The sequence below is a fragment of the Somniosus microcephalus genome, chromosome 27, assembly GCF_052327205.1.
Source record: "Somniosus microcephalus isolate GS21.2 chromosome 27, FLI_Smic_1.0, whole genome shotgun sequence".
In the NCBI taxonomy this organism is placed as follows: Eukaryota; Metazoa; Chordata; class Chondrichthyes; order Squaliformes; family Somniosidae; genus Somniosus; species Somniosus microcephalus.
Genome location: NC_141013.1, coordinates 24,717,298 through 24,736,427, shown reverse-complemented (window position 1 = coordinate 24,736,427; position 19,130 = coordinate 24,717,298). Strand labels below are relative to the sequence as shown.

Below are 19,130 nucleotides of genomic sequence, written 5' to 3'. Positions count from 1 at the left end.
TACTCTCCACTTGCCTGAATGAGTGCAGCTCCAACAACACTCAAGAAGCTCGACACCATCCTGGACAAAGCTGCCCACTTGATTGGCACCCCATCCACCACCTTAAACATTCACTCCCTCCACCACCGGCGTACCGTGGCTGCAGTGTGTACCATCTACAAGATGCATTGCAGCAACTCGCCAAGGCTTCTTCGGCAGCACCTCCCCAACCCACAACCTCTTCCACCTAGAAGGACAAGGGCAGCAGGCGCATAGGAACACCACCACCTCCAAGTTCCCCTCCAAGTCACACACCATCCTGACTTGGAAGTATATCATGATCCTTCACCGTCACTAGGTCAAAATCCTGGAACTCCTCCCTAACAGCACTGTGGGAGTACCTTCACCACACGGACTGCAGCGGTTCAAGAAGGCGGCTCACCACCACCTTCTCGAGGGCAATTAGGGATGGGTAACAAATGCTGGCCTTGCCAGCGACGCTCAGATCCCATAATCGAATTTTTTTTTTAAAAAGGGGAGGGGGGGAGATGAGAATTATTTTACAGTGAGTTGTTATGATCTGGAATATACTGCTTGAAAGGTTAGCAGATTCAATAGTCACTTTCAAAAGGGAATTGGATATATACTTGAAAAGGAAAAATTTGCAGGGCTATGGGGAAAGAGCAGGGAAGTAGGATTAATTGGAGAGATCTTTCAAAGAGCCAGTACAAGCGCGATGAGCCGAATGGCCTCCTTCTGTGCTGTAAGATTTTATAGTCTTTTTTAAGCTCAGTATAAATTTGAGTTTCTGGTGAAGTTTCGGTTTTCGTAGTTAGACACAAACTTTTTTGGTTGATAAATTATTTATTTTTGCGCCTTAATTTTGACCCACTCAGGGTACCTCGGGCAGATAGACTTGACTTTGGCTTCATGGGGAAACCTCTGCGTGATCACTGCCCACGATACAAGTTTGTATTTTACTCCAGTGTTGGATAACGTTCAGAAGTGTGAGGCCTGCTCTTAACATGTCTCCTCACAAGCATCTGATACACTGGAAGGCTGGTTGAGTAGATTAATCCAACTGTGATCATTTTGACTATGATGAAACATTCAAGTCTAGGTCCATTTTTAGAAGCTCACCTTCTCCTTTCCTCCTCCGATGTGAAGGTGGTTTAGATGCAAAGCACTCTCGGGAACTTTGCAGGAAAGATGCATCATCCAAACAGTATTCTGAGCTGTCTAGTATGGCAGGGAAGATGGTGCTGGGGATCTCTTGGGTTCATATAAGCTTCTTCGGTATTAATCAGTAACCTGTGCGGTATTGGGAAGGGATTGCAGATGCTGCTGTACCAGCCAGCAACAGCACTGAAATCTTTCATCAATTTTTAGAATATTTGGTGGTTTTCAGGCAATTATCAATCGAATATAGTCATCTCCAGTTTAGTTTCAATTGATAGCCCCATGCTAATCAACACCAATAACAAAAGGCCAAAGAGAATTTCATCATAATAGTTCTTCAAGCTAGCCACAATTTTAGGACATCAATATTTTTATAACTTGGATTGTGTGTGAGGGTTAAGCAAATAAGGAAGAATGTTAGATTATCCAGCTTGTTTGTTATTCAAAAGTAAATTCAAAGCCCCTATCCAGCCTGCTCCTTTGTTCTGCCTTGGTGCTGCTTGGGGATTTTGTGGTACTGTAATTTTTTTCTTCAATGCATTGCTTAGGTTGATGCCTCCTGGTACAATCCAGGACACAGCCTTATGTGCAGCGAACCTGGGGAAGCTCGTCCACTCAAAGACTGTGTGGGGCATAAACGTCTTACTGTGCCTAGGTGATTGCCTTTGTGGTTGTCAGAACATATTAATTGTATATGGAATTTGATATTTGGAAGAATGACAGATGGGTTTACACCCACAATTCTGCATGTGAAAACTCGCTCATCTTTGCTTGGTTATAGGGGCATTATAAGGGCAAGGGGCTTTTCCACATGGAAGCAGAAAAATGTACGGGCCAGTGAATTCTTTCCGAAGTGGCCAGTTACAGAGGCATTAGTAAAGGTGTGAGACCAGATTGTTTGCTTACTATCTTCCCGAGAAAAAATGCACGGTACAGGTTAGGGAAACTAACTTTACAAAAAAAGGGACGATAAAGATTTTGTTTCAGTTTTACTTTATATTTTAAACAGTGAGATTATTGTTGCTAACTAAATTTCTCTTCTGTTCTCTAAATCTAATGAAGTTGTAATTTCAATATTAATTCACTTAGCCTGTTGGATTTGCTTAGCTTTTAAAGTGTTTATTAATGCTTTTTGCTTCTTATGTCTTGGCTTTACCAGAAAAACCGGGTTGAACAGCAACTTCATGAGCATTTGCAAGATGCAATGTCTTTCTTAAAGGATGTCTGTGAGGTACTACTTCTCTTTCGACGGTGCATTTCCATCTCTGGTTTACCGTTCTAGACCTGTAGACCATCTGCATGAATTACAACAATGGACCAAGCAGTGTTTTTATTCTGACTTAAATCCACATTCTTTTCTGTTTTAATCATTTTGATTTATTTGAAGACTTAAGTCCAAGAAAGAAGCATGTTAAATAACTGAAATACTATCTTAATGTTTCTCTTTCTTGTGCTGAGAAACTTTCAAATTGTCCCTCTCCCCACAACCCCAACCCCCAAAAAGGTCCCCTTTAATGTGTACGGTTTTTTTGAAAATTTCCTTTCCCCAGATATCCTGTTTATAATTTGAAACATATTCCAAATGCCTGTAGCTGCTGTTGAAACCATTTGTTTTTGTTGCTGTTTCTTTCCTTTCTTATCCATGACATACCTAATACATTAACTGACCAGCTGTGAGTTTACCTCATCAGAAGTGTTGCCAAAGCAAATGTCTTCATTCAGCATATTGTTTCTTAACAGCAAACTCGAATGGAGGATCGCCTAGACCGATTGGATGATGCCATCCATGTACTCAGAAACCACGCTGTCGGGCCTTCAACAAGCATGCCTGGTGGCCATGGTGACATGCATAGCATTCTGGGACCATCACAAAATGGGCCAATTGGAGGACTTAATTCAAACTGTGGAGCATCTGCGCTGGTAACATCCAGTCGACAAGCATCAATGGTAATTTTATAATTATATATAATGTGTGTTGATACAACAGGAAGAAATAGTCAGCCGTCTTCATGGAAAGAATTTATTCTCAATGGCCAATACAAGATTTTTGACTTTGTAATGCATAATGTTATAGCAAGAATCCCATATGAGAAGGCGACGAACAGCAATTTTCTAAATAGGGAAGAAAATAGTTTGTTTTCTGAAGGTCCTCTGTAACAAGTCAAGTAAATAAATCCTTGAGATTTAGTGCAATAAATGAGTGGCCCAGTATTATTACTAACCTCATCCAAAATTGTAAATTGTGACTACGCTGCATAGTCATGTTTGACACACTACTATTGCGCACACAAAGGTGTTTCTGCTGCACATTCTATACAATATACAAATGTTATGCCATTTTATTATCTTCAAATGTGACCGTGCTTGATTTCAGTTTTTTTTAAAAAGTTTTCTGCTACTGAATGAGGTGGTAAACCTTCAAGATTGGCTGCATTGTAGCTGTCGATAACAGGGTGTGTGTTCATGTGGAGGTAGAGTGCTTTCAAATCTGTTTTAAACCAGATTCACCTTGGATAGTTTTTAAAACAATGAGATAATCATAACAATTGTTTTGCAATATTTTCTTATGCTATATTTGCAAGTTGTGCTGTAGCATCCTCTGGCATATTGAAACATTTACACTATGTAGCAGATTTGGATTTGTTCAGAACTCCTAGTTGTTGTGAATTGCAATGTTCTAGACAGTACACAGCTACTTGTTTTGATTTCTGTACCCTCACTGCCTCCCAGAAAAATCTTCAACAACATGCTAGAAAACATTTCTCCTCATATTAACTTGCTTGGAATCACTAATTTTTTGTAAAGTACATTTTCATGCATGGAACAAAAATTTGATTCGCTATATACAGCGTATCCTGGTTCAAGGAAAACGTTCAATGTAGGCACCAATCTGAACTGTTCAGATCCTGATGTCTCTGGTTCCCCCGCCCCTGCAAAAACCCTGATTGACAGCAAGTTTTCCATTTAAACTTTGGTCTCTATGTCCAAGGAAAACTATCTACATTTAGAGGAAATATGCTTTTTGCATCTGTAAAATGTCATGTTGCAGTTTTAAAGTTGAAACAATTTTAATAAAAAATGTTCTGCAGATTGCTTGTTCAGCCCAGCTTAATTATTACCAAGAACCACTTAATAAGTGTTAACGTGGAGTACATTCATTCAATGTTGACTTTGATTAAAATTTACTGATTATACGGTGCTATTTCCCCTAAACTATATTAATTCTGAATTTAAAGCAGAGCCAATCTGAAGTAGCTTTATTTTCAGTAAAAAAAACTGTACATTTGTATCCGAATTGAGCTGAATCTACATTAAAGAAAAATATTATGAATGTATAGATTAATATAATTGAGAGATGCATAAACCACGTGAATGAAGTTTTGAGTTTTTAAGTCAGTTGAACCCTGAGATTATTTATTGGAGGAAGTGTATGTTCTGTATTCAGTCAAATTTATGTCCCGCTCCCATGGCTAGCAGTCTGCATAATATTTTCACTGAAGGATTAATAATTGTCAAATTTACTGAGAAATAATTTGTGGTTAATTACCAAGAAATTCGTACGTAGGAATTACTCCTTGAAAAGTAGTCTCATTTCCGCTCTTTTTGTACATTTGTTACTTTAAAATGCTGTGCTATGTAATGAGGTGTCACTGCGGGTGAAGGTGTTGTGCTTGTTGCAATACTTGTGTTAGCCGTATATATTGCTGTTTAGCAGAGTATGGGTTAAGATGTGGCAATTGAATCAGCCCACTTTGGCTCTGTCTTGTTTCTCTGGGTAGCTGAAGCTACAGTTATGAACATGTTCAGTTTGAGTGGTCTTTAGGTCTATTTTAATGGGTGCCATCAGAAACAAAGCTCACCTGAAATGTAAGCAGATTTACACTAATACTACAAGTAGTGTTGGATTAAAGAGAATTGATTCGTATTTGTCATTGGCAGTGTTGAGTGCTTGAAAAGGTAATATCCATCCTCTGTAGTAAGATTTTCAAAATGGTTAAACTACATTTGTAGGTTATATAGTTGATATGTATTTCTAATGTACTAAGCAGTGACCCTTAATTTGCATTTTTACATGTTTTACTGACTACTCCTGTCTCAACAGCCTTTATGACCTGGAAGCAGCTTTGTTCAGCCAGTAACAGTACAGTATCACTAGATGCAAGTGTCAGATGTCATTCTAACTGCCATAAAGAACTTTACAAAGCATTTTAATCTAAAACTGTAATGACAGGTACGTAGGGTATTTTTATTTACAATCTCTTTACTGTTCCTTTTCCATTGATGTCAGCATTAATTGCAGCAGTGGATATTACCTTTTAAAGCCACATTGACTGTTGTAGATGTTAGAAATGGTTTAAGGTGTTAAGATGTATTGTGGAGTAGAGGCTTGTGGACAGGTCAGGTTTATTCAGAAATACTGTTTTGAGTGGATTGGTAGGTTGCAGTTCTAATTATACTGACTTGGCGACATGAGATGTAGTCGAAGTGCTGCTGTAATGTCAAACATCTATTTGCCATTGAGTCTCTACAGCAGAATCTGTACCTGAGTGTGGTGAAACCTGAAGTTGTAGGAGAAAATCATGTTCCTTGATCAGTTTGTGTGGAGAAAAATGTGCCTGTGAATGGGTCTTGCCTTGATGGGCAGAATGCCAGTAATAAGCTACACCTGGAACTTTCTATTCGAGGTATAAATGCCTTCTCTCCCCTGCCCCAAAAAAATTGAAGTTAACGCCTTATAAAATCCAGTCAGTACCCTGTATGAAGAAAACAGACTTTCCACAGAGAATTTTTAATTTATATTCCCATTTTTTTCCAGATGTGTAACAACTGGCGCAAATGTTGTCCACCAAGTTGTATAGAGCAAATGAGTAAACCAGGCAAGTCTGTTTGCAGAAGCTTAGAAAATCGCTTTGAAAAATTGAACTAGCCAAGAATACATGAGCACGGACAAGAGCCGATGGAATGCAATGTTTAATTTGTGGTTGTGAAATTGAGCTTTTTAATGAAAGGGATTTGAGCACAGCTGTAGTGGAAATATCCATTGAGGCAAACAATTTATAGATTAGTCCCCAGATAGAATCAATTAATCAAATCCATCTTGTCTTCAAAATGTGGGAATCATTGATACATAAAGAATTTTCACAGAAAAGCTGCACAGCTTGAAACGGATACGCTCCAGGAATTTAAATTAAACTGTAAATGGAGGGTTTCCTGAGCTGTTGTCCAGTAGAAAAAATATACAGACACACGTTGAACATCATGTTTGCAGCCAGATCTGAAGTATTTAATATAGTGAAATAAATCTGCATGTTGTGCAACTTGTACTGCATTTATGCTGCAGAACCAGATTAGAAAGTGGCTCTGAACATTGACATTATTCCTCCTGGTGAAACTGCCCCAGTTATTATACTGTGGGAGAGGTGGAGGTTTCACTAACAGGAGATATAAACAAGATGGTAGAACATATGGCAGCCACCAGCCCATTTGCTGCTTGATCCATTTCTATTATCTGTCTGTGTTGCCAGTGCCTTTTGCTGCCAGTGACCTTTGCCTGGACCCTTTTGGGACTTTGCGCCACAGCAAGGAGAGCCTTGCCCCTCGCTCTCCCTCCTCATGTGCGCGCTCTTTCTCTCCCCCCCCCCCCCCCCCCCGCCTTGTTCTCGTGTTCTCTCTCTCTCTCTCTCTCTCTCTCTCCTCTCTCTCTCTACTCCTTTGCTCTCTCTCTCTTTGCTTGTGTCTCTTTTTAACTTTCAGGATGGGTGGGGCTGTTTATGGACAGCAATCTGCGGTGGGAATTCTGGCTAATTTTCCCACTGCTGAGACCCGTTTTAGGGCCCTGTTGCCACCCAACTGAGATGGACTAATTCAACACCGATCTAGTCATCCTGGTTTCTCTGACACAGCTCTACGGTGTCATTGGAGTAGCATTACTCTACCTTTTGGAAATTCACTATTGATGAACAACATATAGAAGAAAAATTGTGCCAATATTTTCCATCACTATGACTTCCATTGTTCACTAAGTCTCACCTGTTAGCAATGCAGTTGGGATTCATTGCTGCAAAAACTTTATTTTAGTTTGAGCTGGTTCCAGTCTCATTCCCACATTTGGCAACAATTTATACCAGTTCTGGAGCTGTGGCAGTATAAACATCAAAGGGTTTAGATCCCTGAGAAACATACCTGGCAGAATGTCAGCATTCTATTTTGAATTTCTACATTTTGATCTAAAACATTAAAGACTTGGGGGAAAAAAAATTTAATTGGCAAACTTTACAAAGTTCGATACGGTATTTTTTTTCCTGTTTTGCTTTCTGTGTTTTGGTGTCTGGACAGACTGATTGTAGAATATCTTTCCATATATGAAGGAATGGGCAAGACTGTGTACAAAGATTTTCTGTAGGAATTTTATAGTAAGATGTAAAATACTAATGTCCAAATATGATATGCCCCACAGATTGTGATGTTTAAGGAGTGTTTTAACAAATTAATAAAGCAGTAAAATTTTAAGTTGCTGTAATATTTAGCAGCAGCCAATTTTGTTTTTGCAGTACAAATCATTTGGGAACGAGATAACATACAGCACACTTGGGGTAATTGCATTTTTTAGATAAGCATGTGGGAAAACAAAATAGTTAATTAAGCTGCTTAATCCAACATGAAGTGCAATTTTTGATATTTTACTGAATTTGTTTTAGTTCGCAATTTTATTTTTAACCACTAGTCTCATTCTATAGTTTTGCTCTTTTTTTAATACGTGCAGATAAGAAATGTGGAGTATCTATAAACTCATTTATTACAAGGAACATTTTGGTGCATTGCAGTTCTGATGCCTAATTGGCGGATCTCATTGTACTGCATAGTAGTTGCTGCCATCCATTTCCATTCCCCTCCCCTCAAATAATTGAGCTATTCAGGACTGTATTAAATGTATTTTTTCTTGTTCAAAGATGTTTGATACGTTTACAGATCTAAAATATATAGTTCCTACATTTAATGGGCATTTTGTCCTTTGATGTCACATCTGTATATATGCAAATTTAGTGCTAATTGGCTCAAATTTTGTATTCATTAAGCAGCAACCAATCACAACTGAAGAGGTAGGGAACATAGGAATCAAATGTAAGGAAAGAGATTAAACTTCCAATTCAGAACGACAAAGACACAAAGAAAAAAAAATGCTAAGCAGTTTTTCCAGTTCTATCAATAGGTGAACCAATGAAATTGCTCCTAATATTTATTGGAAATCCTTTTGGCCACCATCTTGGTTTCTCCACTTAAGCTGAATATTTGCTACAGGAACTTAAGTTTTTAACATCAGCATAGGCATGAGTTGTAAGAAAGTGATCAGACAACCTAAGCATTCTTTGTGTTTGAAAAGCTTCTGTAAATGTTTTCCATTTGGCTTATACTTCTGACAATGACTACTGCTTGCATTTATATAGCACCTGTGATGTTGTATAACATTTCAAAGCATGTGAGAGATTAAAACTGAGGTCAAGCAGTAGGAGATGAATTAAGGTAGTTGACCGAAGGCATAACCGGGGCAACGAGTGCGAATGCAAAGGTGTTTAAAGACAGCGTTTGAATTGTCGTAACAAGACGGCTGAAAGATCTGCAGGCGACAAAGCGGAGGGAAGGGAGGTTACCCAGCAGAGCAGAGGGCACGTACTGGCACATGGGCCTGGGGTATGTTGCACGAGTAAGATTGGCTTCCAGGCCATGAAGGGAGTTGTAAGCAAGGGCAGGAATCATAAATTCATAGCATTGGGATATGGGGAAGCAATAGAGGTTGGCGAGATTAGGAGTGATAGGGCAGCAGGATGCACTGAGTTATGCCCAGGCTTGGACTCGATACTTTGGCCCAGAGCCTTGGCTCAGCAGATCCTGCAGTTTGAGCATGTGCACTGTGCGCAGTCTTCTAGGTTGCATCAGGAACATTTAGCTAGCCCAACTGCTCAAAGGTTTCTCTTCAGTTTGCAGTGGTACCTGCTTGGTTGTTTTGAAGAATTATTTGAAGAAAAGCTTGAGGACAAATTTCAAAAGCTTTATTCAGGCAAAGTATTTTGAATGTTTGTCTTGGAGAGAAAGAGAGACTGTGTGGAAAAACATACCCATTTCAAAGATGGCAATGTATTGGTTACTCATCCAGTCTGCCTCCCAGGTTCTGCTAAATACCAGGTACTGACCTCCACAGGTACATCTTGTATACCATCTTGCTGTGTATCCTTGGCATTAAAAATGGAAAGTGATAAAAAAGTTAAATACATATATAGGTGAATTAACTTGTATGAAATAAAGGCCAGTTAAATTTTCCACAAAATAATGGAATCAAGTCATGGAATTTAATCCCCAAAGCAGTGGGAAAAAATCCCCGAATTACATACTCTCCAAAGACATTATTAAGATCATACCAAATCGGGTGGCACATTGGCAGTTCTGTTTAGGCAGTGCCATGTATAATAATATAAGAGATTATCCTTAAGATTCCCAACATTATGAAAGTTTTCAACCTTGGGCTGAACAGATGCCAAGTACTGTAATAGCAAGATACTTCCTCAAGGAAGGAAGGAAGGGGATTAGAGAATGAAGCTCAATTGGTTACTCTCGTGCACCTCCGAATGACAGATCCCAAACCTGCATCATTTGGTAGGTTGCCTGATGCAACCTCTTCTTAGGCAGTCCCTCGGAACCAAGGATGACTTGCTTCCACATTAAAAATGAGCTCGCAGGTGACTGATGAGTCCAATGCGGGACCTACAGTCTCTGTCACAGGTGAGGCAGACGGTGGTTGAAGGGGCGGGTGGGTGGGGTGCTTGGGTTGACGTGCGCTCCTTGCGCTGCCTGCGCTTGGCTTCCGCTTGCTCCTGGCGAAAAGACTCGGTGTTCGGCGCCTTCCCGGATGCTTCTCCTCCACTTTGTGCGGTCTTGGGCCAGGGATTCCCAGGTGTCGGTGGGGATGTTACACTTTTTCAAGGAGGCTTTGAGGGTGTCCTTGAAACCTAGAAGACTGTGCACAGTGCACATGCTCAGACTGCAGGATCTGCAGAGCCTAGTGGCCTAACTAAATGAATGAATGTTATTTTAGTGATGTTGAGGGTGGGGGTGGTAGCCATCGCGTAGAGGAATTATTTTCAACATTAAATGTAAAAAGATGCATTTAAAATAGACTTGCTTTCTAAAAAAGGGCTGGCTTCCGTCTGATGATTTGACTGCAACAGCAAGTTCCTTTGCTTCCAGCAACAAGTCAATGCACAGTTTTTATTAAAACCGAGAGGCTAAGCAACAAATAAATGCACTTGTAGAGAAGCTCTGGATATTAGAATGTTACAGGAAATTACATAAAATTATGCAGTTAGTCAAAAAGTAAAATAGTTTGGAAAAGTTTTGATGGGACTCCCCAGATGGCTCAGTGGGGTTACACACAGTGGAACTATGTGCAGCAAGGAGTAAATGACTGCAGGAAGTCAGGAGAGAAAATTGGTGAGAGAAAAAGTTTTTAAGCATTACGGGCTAGAAATTCGGTGCATTTGCGCCTCCGTTAGCGTGGCACCGCTAACGACTCCCACTAAATTCAGCGGGAGTTTAGCGGTGGCGGTAACCAGTAGCGTCCCGTTCCACTGTGCAGGCGATGACAATGTCATCACTGTGCGCAGCACCCCATTTTCACCCCGCCTGCAAAATTGGCCCGCGCTCCCTGAATCTGCGCGGGCGATAAAAGCGATCAATTCAGGGGGCGGGAACGGAGCAGCAGGAGGCTCGCAGGGTGCTAACTAAAGGGAGGTGAGGGGGGAAAAATCGGCCGACTTACTTGTGGCCCGTTGCGTCTTTGAACGCGGGATTCGTGCCGCGATCAGGCACTCCTCTTGAGTGCCGGGCTGCTGGCACGGCACCCTGCTCCCCGGTGGTCCAGGTAGGGCCCCGCAGAGTTGTGGGCTTGGGCCCTCCCCTTTAATGAGGGGAAGAGCCCTTCCATGCGGCAGCGCTATGTGGCCCAGTGCGTAGCGCTGCAGAACGCACCGCCCCGATATTCGGGGTTAACGCTCTAAGAAGGAAGTGGAGTACTTGAATTAGCGCTCCACCTCCCTCTTGGGGTGCTAAAACTGAAGTTCGCAATCGCCGGCACTATTTTTCGCCGGCAGTGTTCGGGTTGCGAATGAATTTTTCCCCCTACATGTTTTTTTTAATGAGGGCTAGATCCTGTAGTCATGACACCTAATATTCAAAGAGAAAGTGGTGTATAACTTGTAGGTGGTTGTATTTTGTTTTTGTGGGCACCTATGCTGAATTTTGCTGGCATTGCCCTTTTATTTTGAAGAGAATTTTTTTTACAACCATGAAATGTAGACAAATGTGTCATTAGTGCTCCAATTCACCACCCAAACTGCAGACTGTCAGCTGTATGCTAATGAATTGAACTATCTGGCCTTGCAGAACAGACTGCTGCTCTGAGACAAAGAACTGTTTGAACACCTGTTATGTTTATGTAGACCAGCCACATTTTGGTCTGTTATGAAGATGAGAAGAGGATGGTCCCTGTTAAGACAGTATTGATGACTATGAATGAGTCTTAATGATAGAAGTCAGGTTTCGCAGAATTCCTGTTCTTGCCTGTTGAATTTTGTTCATATATCTGATTCATTTGATGCTACACTATTTGCATTATTACCTCAAAACTTTTTAAAGCACTTAACCTTTTTGAAGTGCAGCGACTGTAGGCAAATACAGCAATTGTTCCACAGCAACTATCCTAATGTTTTTTATAATGGTATTGGTCTATAGAGGAATGTTGGTCAGCTCACTCAGAGCTCGCTGCTTTTATTGGGATAGTACTCTGGGATCTTTTAATGTCCATCTCAAGTACCAGAACAGAAGATTGGGCCTCAGTTTAATGTTTCTTCCAAAGGATGACACTTCCAACAATGTAGTATTCTCTGTGCTGTGCTGTACTGGAGTGTTGGCCAGTATAGGCCTCAACCTTCTGCCCTACAGGTGAGTGTTATTAACTGAGTCAAGCTATGCTATTTATGGGTTTAACATCCATATTATAAGAACATAAGAAATAGGAGCAGGAGTAGGCCAATCGGCCCCTCGAGCCTGCTCCGCCATTCAATAAGATCGTGGCTGATCTGATCCTAACTGCCAATCCACTATCACAGAACCATCTCCTGCATCTAACAGAATTAGACACACGAAATAGGAGCAGGATCAGGCTACACGGCCCCTGGGCCCGCTCCGCTACCCACAGGGCCATGACCGATCCGAACCTAGACTCATGTCCAAATTCCTGCCCGCTCCCCGTAACCCTCAATTCCCTTTACTAATAGGAAACTGTCTAATTCTGTTTTAAATTTATGTAATGATGTAGCTTCGACAGTTTTTTGGGGCAGCATACTCCATGGACCTACCACCCTCTGAGTGAAGTAGTTCCTCCTCATCTCAGTTTTGAAAGAGCAGCCCCTTATTCTAAGACTATGCCCCCTAGTTCTAGTTTCACCCATCATCGGGAACATCTTCCCTGCATCCACCCGATCCAACCCCTTCACAATCTTATATGTTTCAATAAGATCGCCTCTCATTCTTCTGAACTCCAGTGAGTAGAGTCCCAATCTACTCAACCTCTCCTCATATGTCCATCCCCTCATCCCCGGGATTAACCGAGTGAACCTTCTTTGTACTGACTCGAGAGCAAGTATGTCCTTTCTTAAGTATGGACACCAAAACTGTATGCAGTATTCCAGGTGCGGTCTCACCAATACCTTGTACAACTGAAGCAATACCTCCCTATTTTTATATTCTATCCCCCTAGCAATGAAAGCCAACATTCCATTGGCCTTCTTAATCACTTGCTGCACCTGCATACTAACCTTTTGAGTTTCGTGCACCAGGACCCCCAGATCCCTTTGTACTTCAGTACTTTCCAGTTTCTTGCCATTAAGATAATAACTTGCTCTACGATTTTTCCTGCCAAAGTGCATAACCTCACACTTTCCAATATTGTATTGCATCTGCCAAATCTCTGCCCACTTACTTAGCCTGTCTATGTCCCCTTGCAGGTTTTTTATGTCCTCCTCACTCACTACTTTCCCCCCCATCTTAGTATCATCTGCAAACTTTGATATGTTACACTCGGTCCCCTCCTCCAAATCGTTAATATAGATTGTAAAGAGTTGGGGACCCAGCACTGACCCCTGCGGAACACCACTAGTTACTGATTGCCAGTCTGAGAATGAACCATTTATCCCAACTCTCTGCCTTCTGTTAGATAGCCAATCCTCTATCCATGCCAGAATATTACCCCCAATCCTGTGATTTTTTATTTTAAGCAATAATCTTTTGTGTGGCACCTTGTCAAATGCCTTTTGGAAGTCTAAATACACTACGTCCACTGGTTCCCCTTTATCCACCCTATACGTTACTTCCTCAAAGAACTCCAGCAAATTTGTCAAACATGACTTCCCCTTCATAAAACCATGCTGACTTTGTCCTATTAAATTATGATTATCCAAATGTCCTGTTACTGTCTCCTTAATAATGGACTCCAAAATTTTACCTACCACAGATGTTAGGCTAGTTTCCAGCCTTCTGTCTACTGCCCTTTTTAAATAAGGGTGTTACATTAGCAGTTTTCCAGTCTGCCGGGACCTTTGCCGAGTCCAGGGAGTTTTGGAAAATTATTACCAATGCATCCACAATCCCTACCGCCACTTCCCTCAAGACCCTAGGATGTAAGCCATCAGGTCCAGGTGATTTATCTGCCTTGAGTCCCATTATTTTACCGAGTACCACTTCCTTAGTGATTTTGATCGTGTTTAGCTCCTCCCCCCCCCTTTAGCCCCCTGTTTGTCCAGTGTTGGGATATTCTTAGTGTCTTCTACTGTAAAGACTGATGTAAAATATTCATTCAGTGTTTTTGCCATCTCCATATTTCCCACCATTAATTTCCCAGTCTCATCCTCTAAGGGACCAACATTTACTTTAGCCACCCTTTTTTCTTTTTATATAAAGCAGTCCCAAATGCACTACGAGTGGTTTCACAAGAGGGCAGGTAAAGGGAAAAAGGGAAAAAATTACTACCGGTGCTCCTACACAGCAGCTAAAGCAGATTTTGGAGGAACTGTGGTGGCCATCTTTTGGATTTGCAAGTTTTGTGTATGAAGCCCAGTTACTCCGCTCACCTCCAAATTAATCACGTTTGCAATGAAAACTATAAAAATGCTAAATAATTTTGCACATTGGGTATATTTTTATCTGTTTAAAGTTAAAGAAAAATATTTTACTGAACTGCCATTGGTTTATAATAGTTTAGTAATAGAATGTTTCCTTACACACACAGGAAAACCTATCCCTTTGTGCCCAGGTGGGAGCGTTTTAAATGAGGGTTGAACATTTTTATTTAAAAAGCAGCCGCTAAATCACTGCCATCTCTGATAATCTAAATCTTCTAAAGAGAAATATCTGACAATGTTTTGGGAAATCTGAAAGCCTTGTTTGCTTCAGTGGCAGTAAAATTCAATTCCATCCCCGTGTAGAATAGCTGATCTTAGTTAGTGAAGTAATGGGACTGTTACAGTTGAGCTCAGCTTCCTTGGTTAGGAAGAGGAAAATCAGCCCAGATTCCCTATCCTGGTTTCCTGCAGTCTCAGCTGAAGATATGCATGTGTGGATGTCCGGTAAAGACTGGATAGGACCTGGCTGTGATGCCTTCTGGGTTGAACAGCCTGCTAGCACACTAGGTTGAGACTCGGGTACAGTAAAACAAAAATGACCATTTTGGTGAAATCCTGGCCGACACCTGGGGAACCATGTCCAAATGAAGCCAGGTAGCTGAGAAATGGGGTTACACAAGAGTGTAAGAAATAGGAGCAGGACAAGGCCGTATGGCCCATCGAGCCAGCTCCGCCATTCAATAAGACCAGGGCTGAACTTCTGCAGCAACTCCACTTTACCACCCTATCTCATCCCTTGCTTCATATCCCTTGCTTCCCCTTAGTGCCCCAAAATCTGTTGATCTCAGTCTTGAATATACTTATCGACTGAGCATCCACAGCCCTCTGGGGTAGAGAATTCCAAAGATTCACCACCCTCTGTGTGAAGAAATTTCTCTTCATCTCAGTCTTAAATGGCCGACCCCTTATCCTGAGACTATGACCCCTCGTTCTAGACTCTCCAGCCAGGGGAAACAACCTCTCAGCATCTAATATTTTGAGGGTTGAGGAGTTGCAGGTGAAGAGAGAGAAGCCCCCCCAAAAATGTCCAAAGCCTCTATGTAAGCCGATCTTGCTCTCTCCAAGGTAAATCATATCAGAAAACATTGAGGATGTGCAGATCTTGCTGCTTAAATAGGTTTCATTATTGTAAATGTTGAAGCAGGCAAATCTGCCATAAATGTGCTAATATTTGTTTTCAGCAGTCTTGATGGTGGGATTTTTTTCCCCTTCGCCTAATTTTTATGAATTGCAACTTTGCACAACAGTGGTTATTTCAAGAACTTGGCAGATCTGCCACGACCATGCTTATACGCTGCTGCTTCAGAAGTAGCAAGGACCTTGCATCCTCTGCATTTGTCTGCTTTCTGATATAGGCTGGCTCGCCCTGCTAGAATCGCACCTTCTGCTGCATATCATAGCTGTATAATCCTGACCTAGATCCTTGAGGCTTGAGCTGGAGTATCTTGTGGTAAGCTGTTATGGCAAGAGCAACAACTACAGATTTTTTTTAAAGTTAAAAGTAGCCTTGGGCAGACCAAAGTATGTACAAAGCTTTGTATTTTGAATTAATAATATCTGGAAGATCATATTTTACTACTGTTTACAGATGATATAAATAGTACTATAAAGTGTATTTAAAATGCACTTTAAAAAAGTGTATTGGGCAGTTGCGTTGACATTGCAGTAAAAGGCCGAGTCCATTTTGCATCAACAGACATAAACATAAGAAATAGGAACAGGATTAGGCAGTACGGCCCCTCGAGCCTGCTCTGCCATTCAATAAGATCATGGCTGAACTTCGACCTCAACTCCACTTTCCCGTCCTATCTCCATATCCCTCGATTCCCTTAGAACCAAAAATCTATTGATCTCCGTCTTGAATATACTCATCGGCTGAGCATCCACAGCTCTCTGGGGTAGAGGATTCTAAAGATTCACAGCCCTCTGAGTGAAGACCTTTCTCCTCGTCTCTGTCCTAAATGGCCAACCCCTTATGCTGAGTTTATGACTCTCTAAATACCAACACTTACCAGTCTCTCTCCTTTTTAAAAATATTCTGCTTTTCCATTTTTCCTACCAAAGTGGATAATTTCACACTTCCCCACATTGGGCAAGAAGGTGGCAGATGGAGTACAATCACTTTAACAGTCCCATTGCAGTCTCTCTGTGTCCTCCTCACAGCTAACTTTCCTACCTAGCTTTGTATTGTCAGCAAACTTGGATATATTACACTGGGTCCCCTCATCTAAGTCATGGATATATAGATTGTAAATAGCTGAGGCCCAAACACTGATATTTGTGGCACTCCATTAGTTACACCTGCCATCCCAAAAATGACCCGTTTATTCCTGCTCTCTGTTCCTGTCCGTTAACCAATCCTCAATCCATGCCAATATATTATCCCCAATCCCATTTTGCTGGACTATTGCTTTTTAATGTGTAATCAAGTATAATTGTAGTTCATGCAATATTTTGAAAATAGCCATATTTTATGAACTATTTTATCTGCATGCTTTCAATACTGCTAAAAACTAAGATCAATTCTTAGTGTGTACTGAATCATTCTGGTTTTCTAGTCATTTGAGCTGGGTGTGATCGGCCTGGGGGTGTGGGAGAGCTCTGACCAGTGCCAGTTGAAGCCCTGTACTTGTGTGATTCGTCGAGGAGCCTCACAATTGCATGGCTGTGCCCTTGCAAGGAAAAGGGTCATCCTTTTTGTTTCAAGTGCAAGTGACTTAAAACCAGCAAACTTGCTGCTATTTCTAGAGTTTTAAGTGTTTTTGAGGCAAGATTTAATGATAGATGAGGAGGAATTTTCCAGTATTTCTTTAGTTTAAAGAACACACAATGAAATTTTTGTTCATATAATTTGATCATTTTAATGTGTAGCACTACAAAAGAATTGAAGGACTTACGGTAGAAATGAGTCACACATATATAAAACCGCTGATCTGTCATCATGTATTAAACAATGACTGGTTATAATTCTGGTGCAGAAGCGCCACCATGTGTTCAGATTGATGATGTGTTGGTTGGTTGGCAACTTTAGCTTTTGCATTACATTTCTAAACGCTAACAAAATATTTTAGTATCGTTTTTTAGGTATTTTTTCATAATTCTTGTCTGTAAATTTGTTGGTTCAGAATTACATGTAATTTTTCACATTTACTGAAGTGATCCTTCTACAAAGTATGCAAAAGTAGATGATGTATGGTCTTTACAGAAAACTCTGTATTCCGATTGGTGTAGGTATTTGACAGGATTTGTTGAATGGTACTTGCTTAATACTGTTGCAGAGAGAGAACCAAATGGCTAGTTTTAATTAGCATACAAACATCAATTGTGGGATTCATTATTACTGACCTCCCAACTCAATAAAAACCTCAAACACTAGAGTTAGAAATATTAAATAAATTGCCTTATTATTGATTCACTTCTAGTTTAGTAGAAAGACACTAGCAGTTACAATCTCTTATAGCAGTATAATACAGCAATTTACCCTTGGCTAAATTATATGGTTTGCAGTTAATAATGAGGACCAACAAATAACCTTCAAATCTGTCTAATGCACTTGCATTTTTAATTTTTCCTTTCATTTTCTCTAATGCGATGTTATTTCCTTTGCCAAACAGAAAAAATTGAAATAAATGTCCGAATGACCAATAGCTGTTTCTACACTTTTAGCAGGTTGTTTGCATGCATTCTTCTAATATTGGCTTCACCACACCACAAATGTTAATTTATTACTATGTTTTCATAAAACATTGAGAAAAAATTTCTGGAGAGCCTCTGGTAGGCCACATTACTGATAAAGTTCTGATCTTTGCTGTAGCTATTGTTAAAATATTACTGATCTCCACTGCTTGTACTTGCTGTGTGAAAATATTTGGTGCAGGCAGTATTCCATTTTATTTACACTTGAAATGTGTTTTATGCTCGATGCTTGATTTATCTCCCACGTTGTTTGCTGGTACAATAAAGTTCTTGTCTTTATGGGCCCAGCAGGTTGGTGTGCCTTCAGTTCATGCACTGAAATGATGAATCCCTTAACACACCCTTCCAATGTTACAGTAATAAAACTACACAAAACATAAGTGTTCTGTTTTTTTTGGGTGTTACGCAGAAAATTCTCGTGCTGATCTCCCATAAGCAAGCCCAGACTCCCTGCAAGTCAAAGTGCAACCTTACACGCCGAATATCTGATATTGTCCAGTGGTTGAACAGAAACCCTTGATACTGCATTGAGGTTACTGGATATGACTCAAGATTTATCATGATCTCCTAGACTTTGTAAAGTGGTAAATTGAATTCTGTCAACTGTGGCCTAGGCTATAAGCTACAGAACAGTTTTACTAAAAGTACCATAAGCAGCATACAGTAGTATACTTGACACCAGAAATCCAAGGATAGACCAAGCAGGAAAGGGTGAACAGGCTGGGTCTCTTTTCTCTTGAAAAGAGAATGCTGAGGGGGTGACCTAATAGAGGTCTTTAGAATTATGAAAGGTTTTGATAGAGTAGACAGAGAGAGAGTGTTTCCACTTGTGGGGAAGAGCAAAACTAGAGGCCATCAATATAAGATAGTCACCAAGCAATCCAATAGGGAATTCAGGAGAAACTTCTTTACCCAGAGAGTGGTGAGAATGTGGAACTCGCTACCACAGGGAGTGGTTGAAGCAAACAGTATAGATACATTTAAAAGGAGGCTAGATAAGCATATGAGGGAGAAGGGAGTAGAGGGTTATGCTGATAGATTTAGATG

At 40.7% G+C, this 19,130-nt stretch overlaps 1 protein-coding gene across 17 annotated transcripts in view; it reads left to right on the top strand.

Annotated features, from left to right (window-relative positions):
- Window positions 1-19,130, top strand: part of tcf12 (transcription factor 12) — a 295,499-nt gene that overhangs the window by 256,126 nt on the left and 20,243 nt on the right. For 14 of the 17 annotated variants that reach the window (XM_085968734.1, XM_085968731.1, XM_085968732.1 and 11 more), the window contains 2 exons: window positions 2,318-2,389; window positions 2,899-3,105. In XM_085968734.1, coding sequence (XP_085824860.1) covers window positions 2,318-2,389; window positions 2,899-3,105 — 279 coding nt within the window. The remainder of the gene's footprint in view (window positions 1-2,317; window positions 2,390-2,898; window positions 3,106-19,130) is intronic. The other 3 variants (XM_085968737.1, XM_085968736.1, XM_085968741.1) reach the window with 1 other exon arrangement.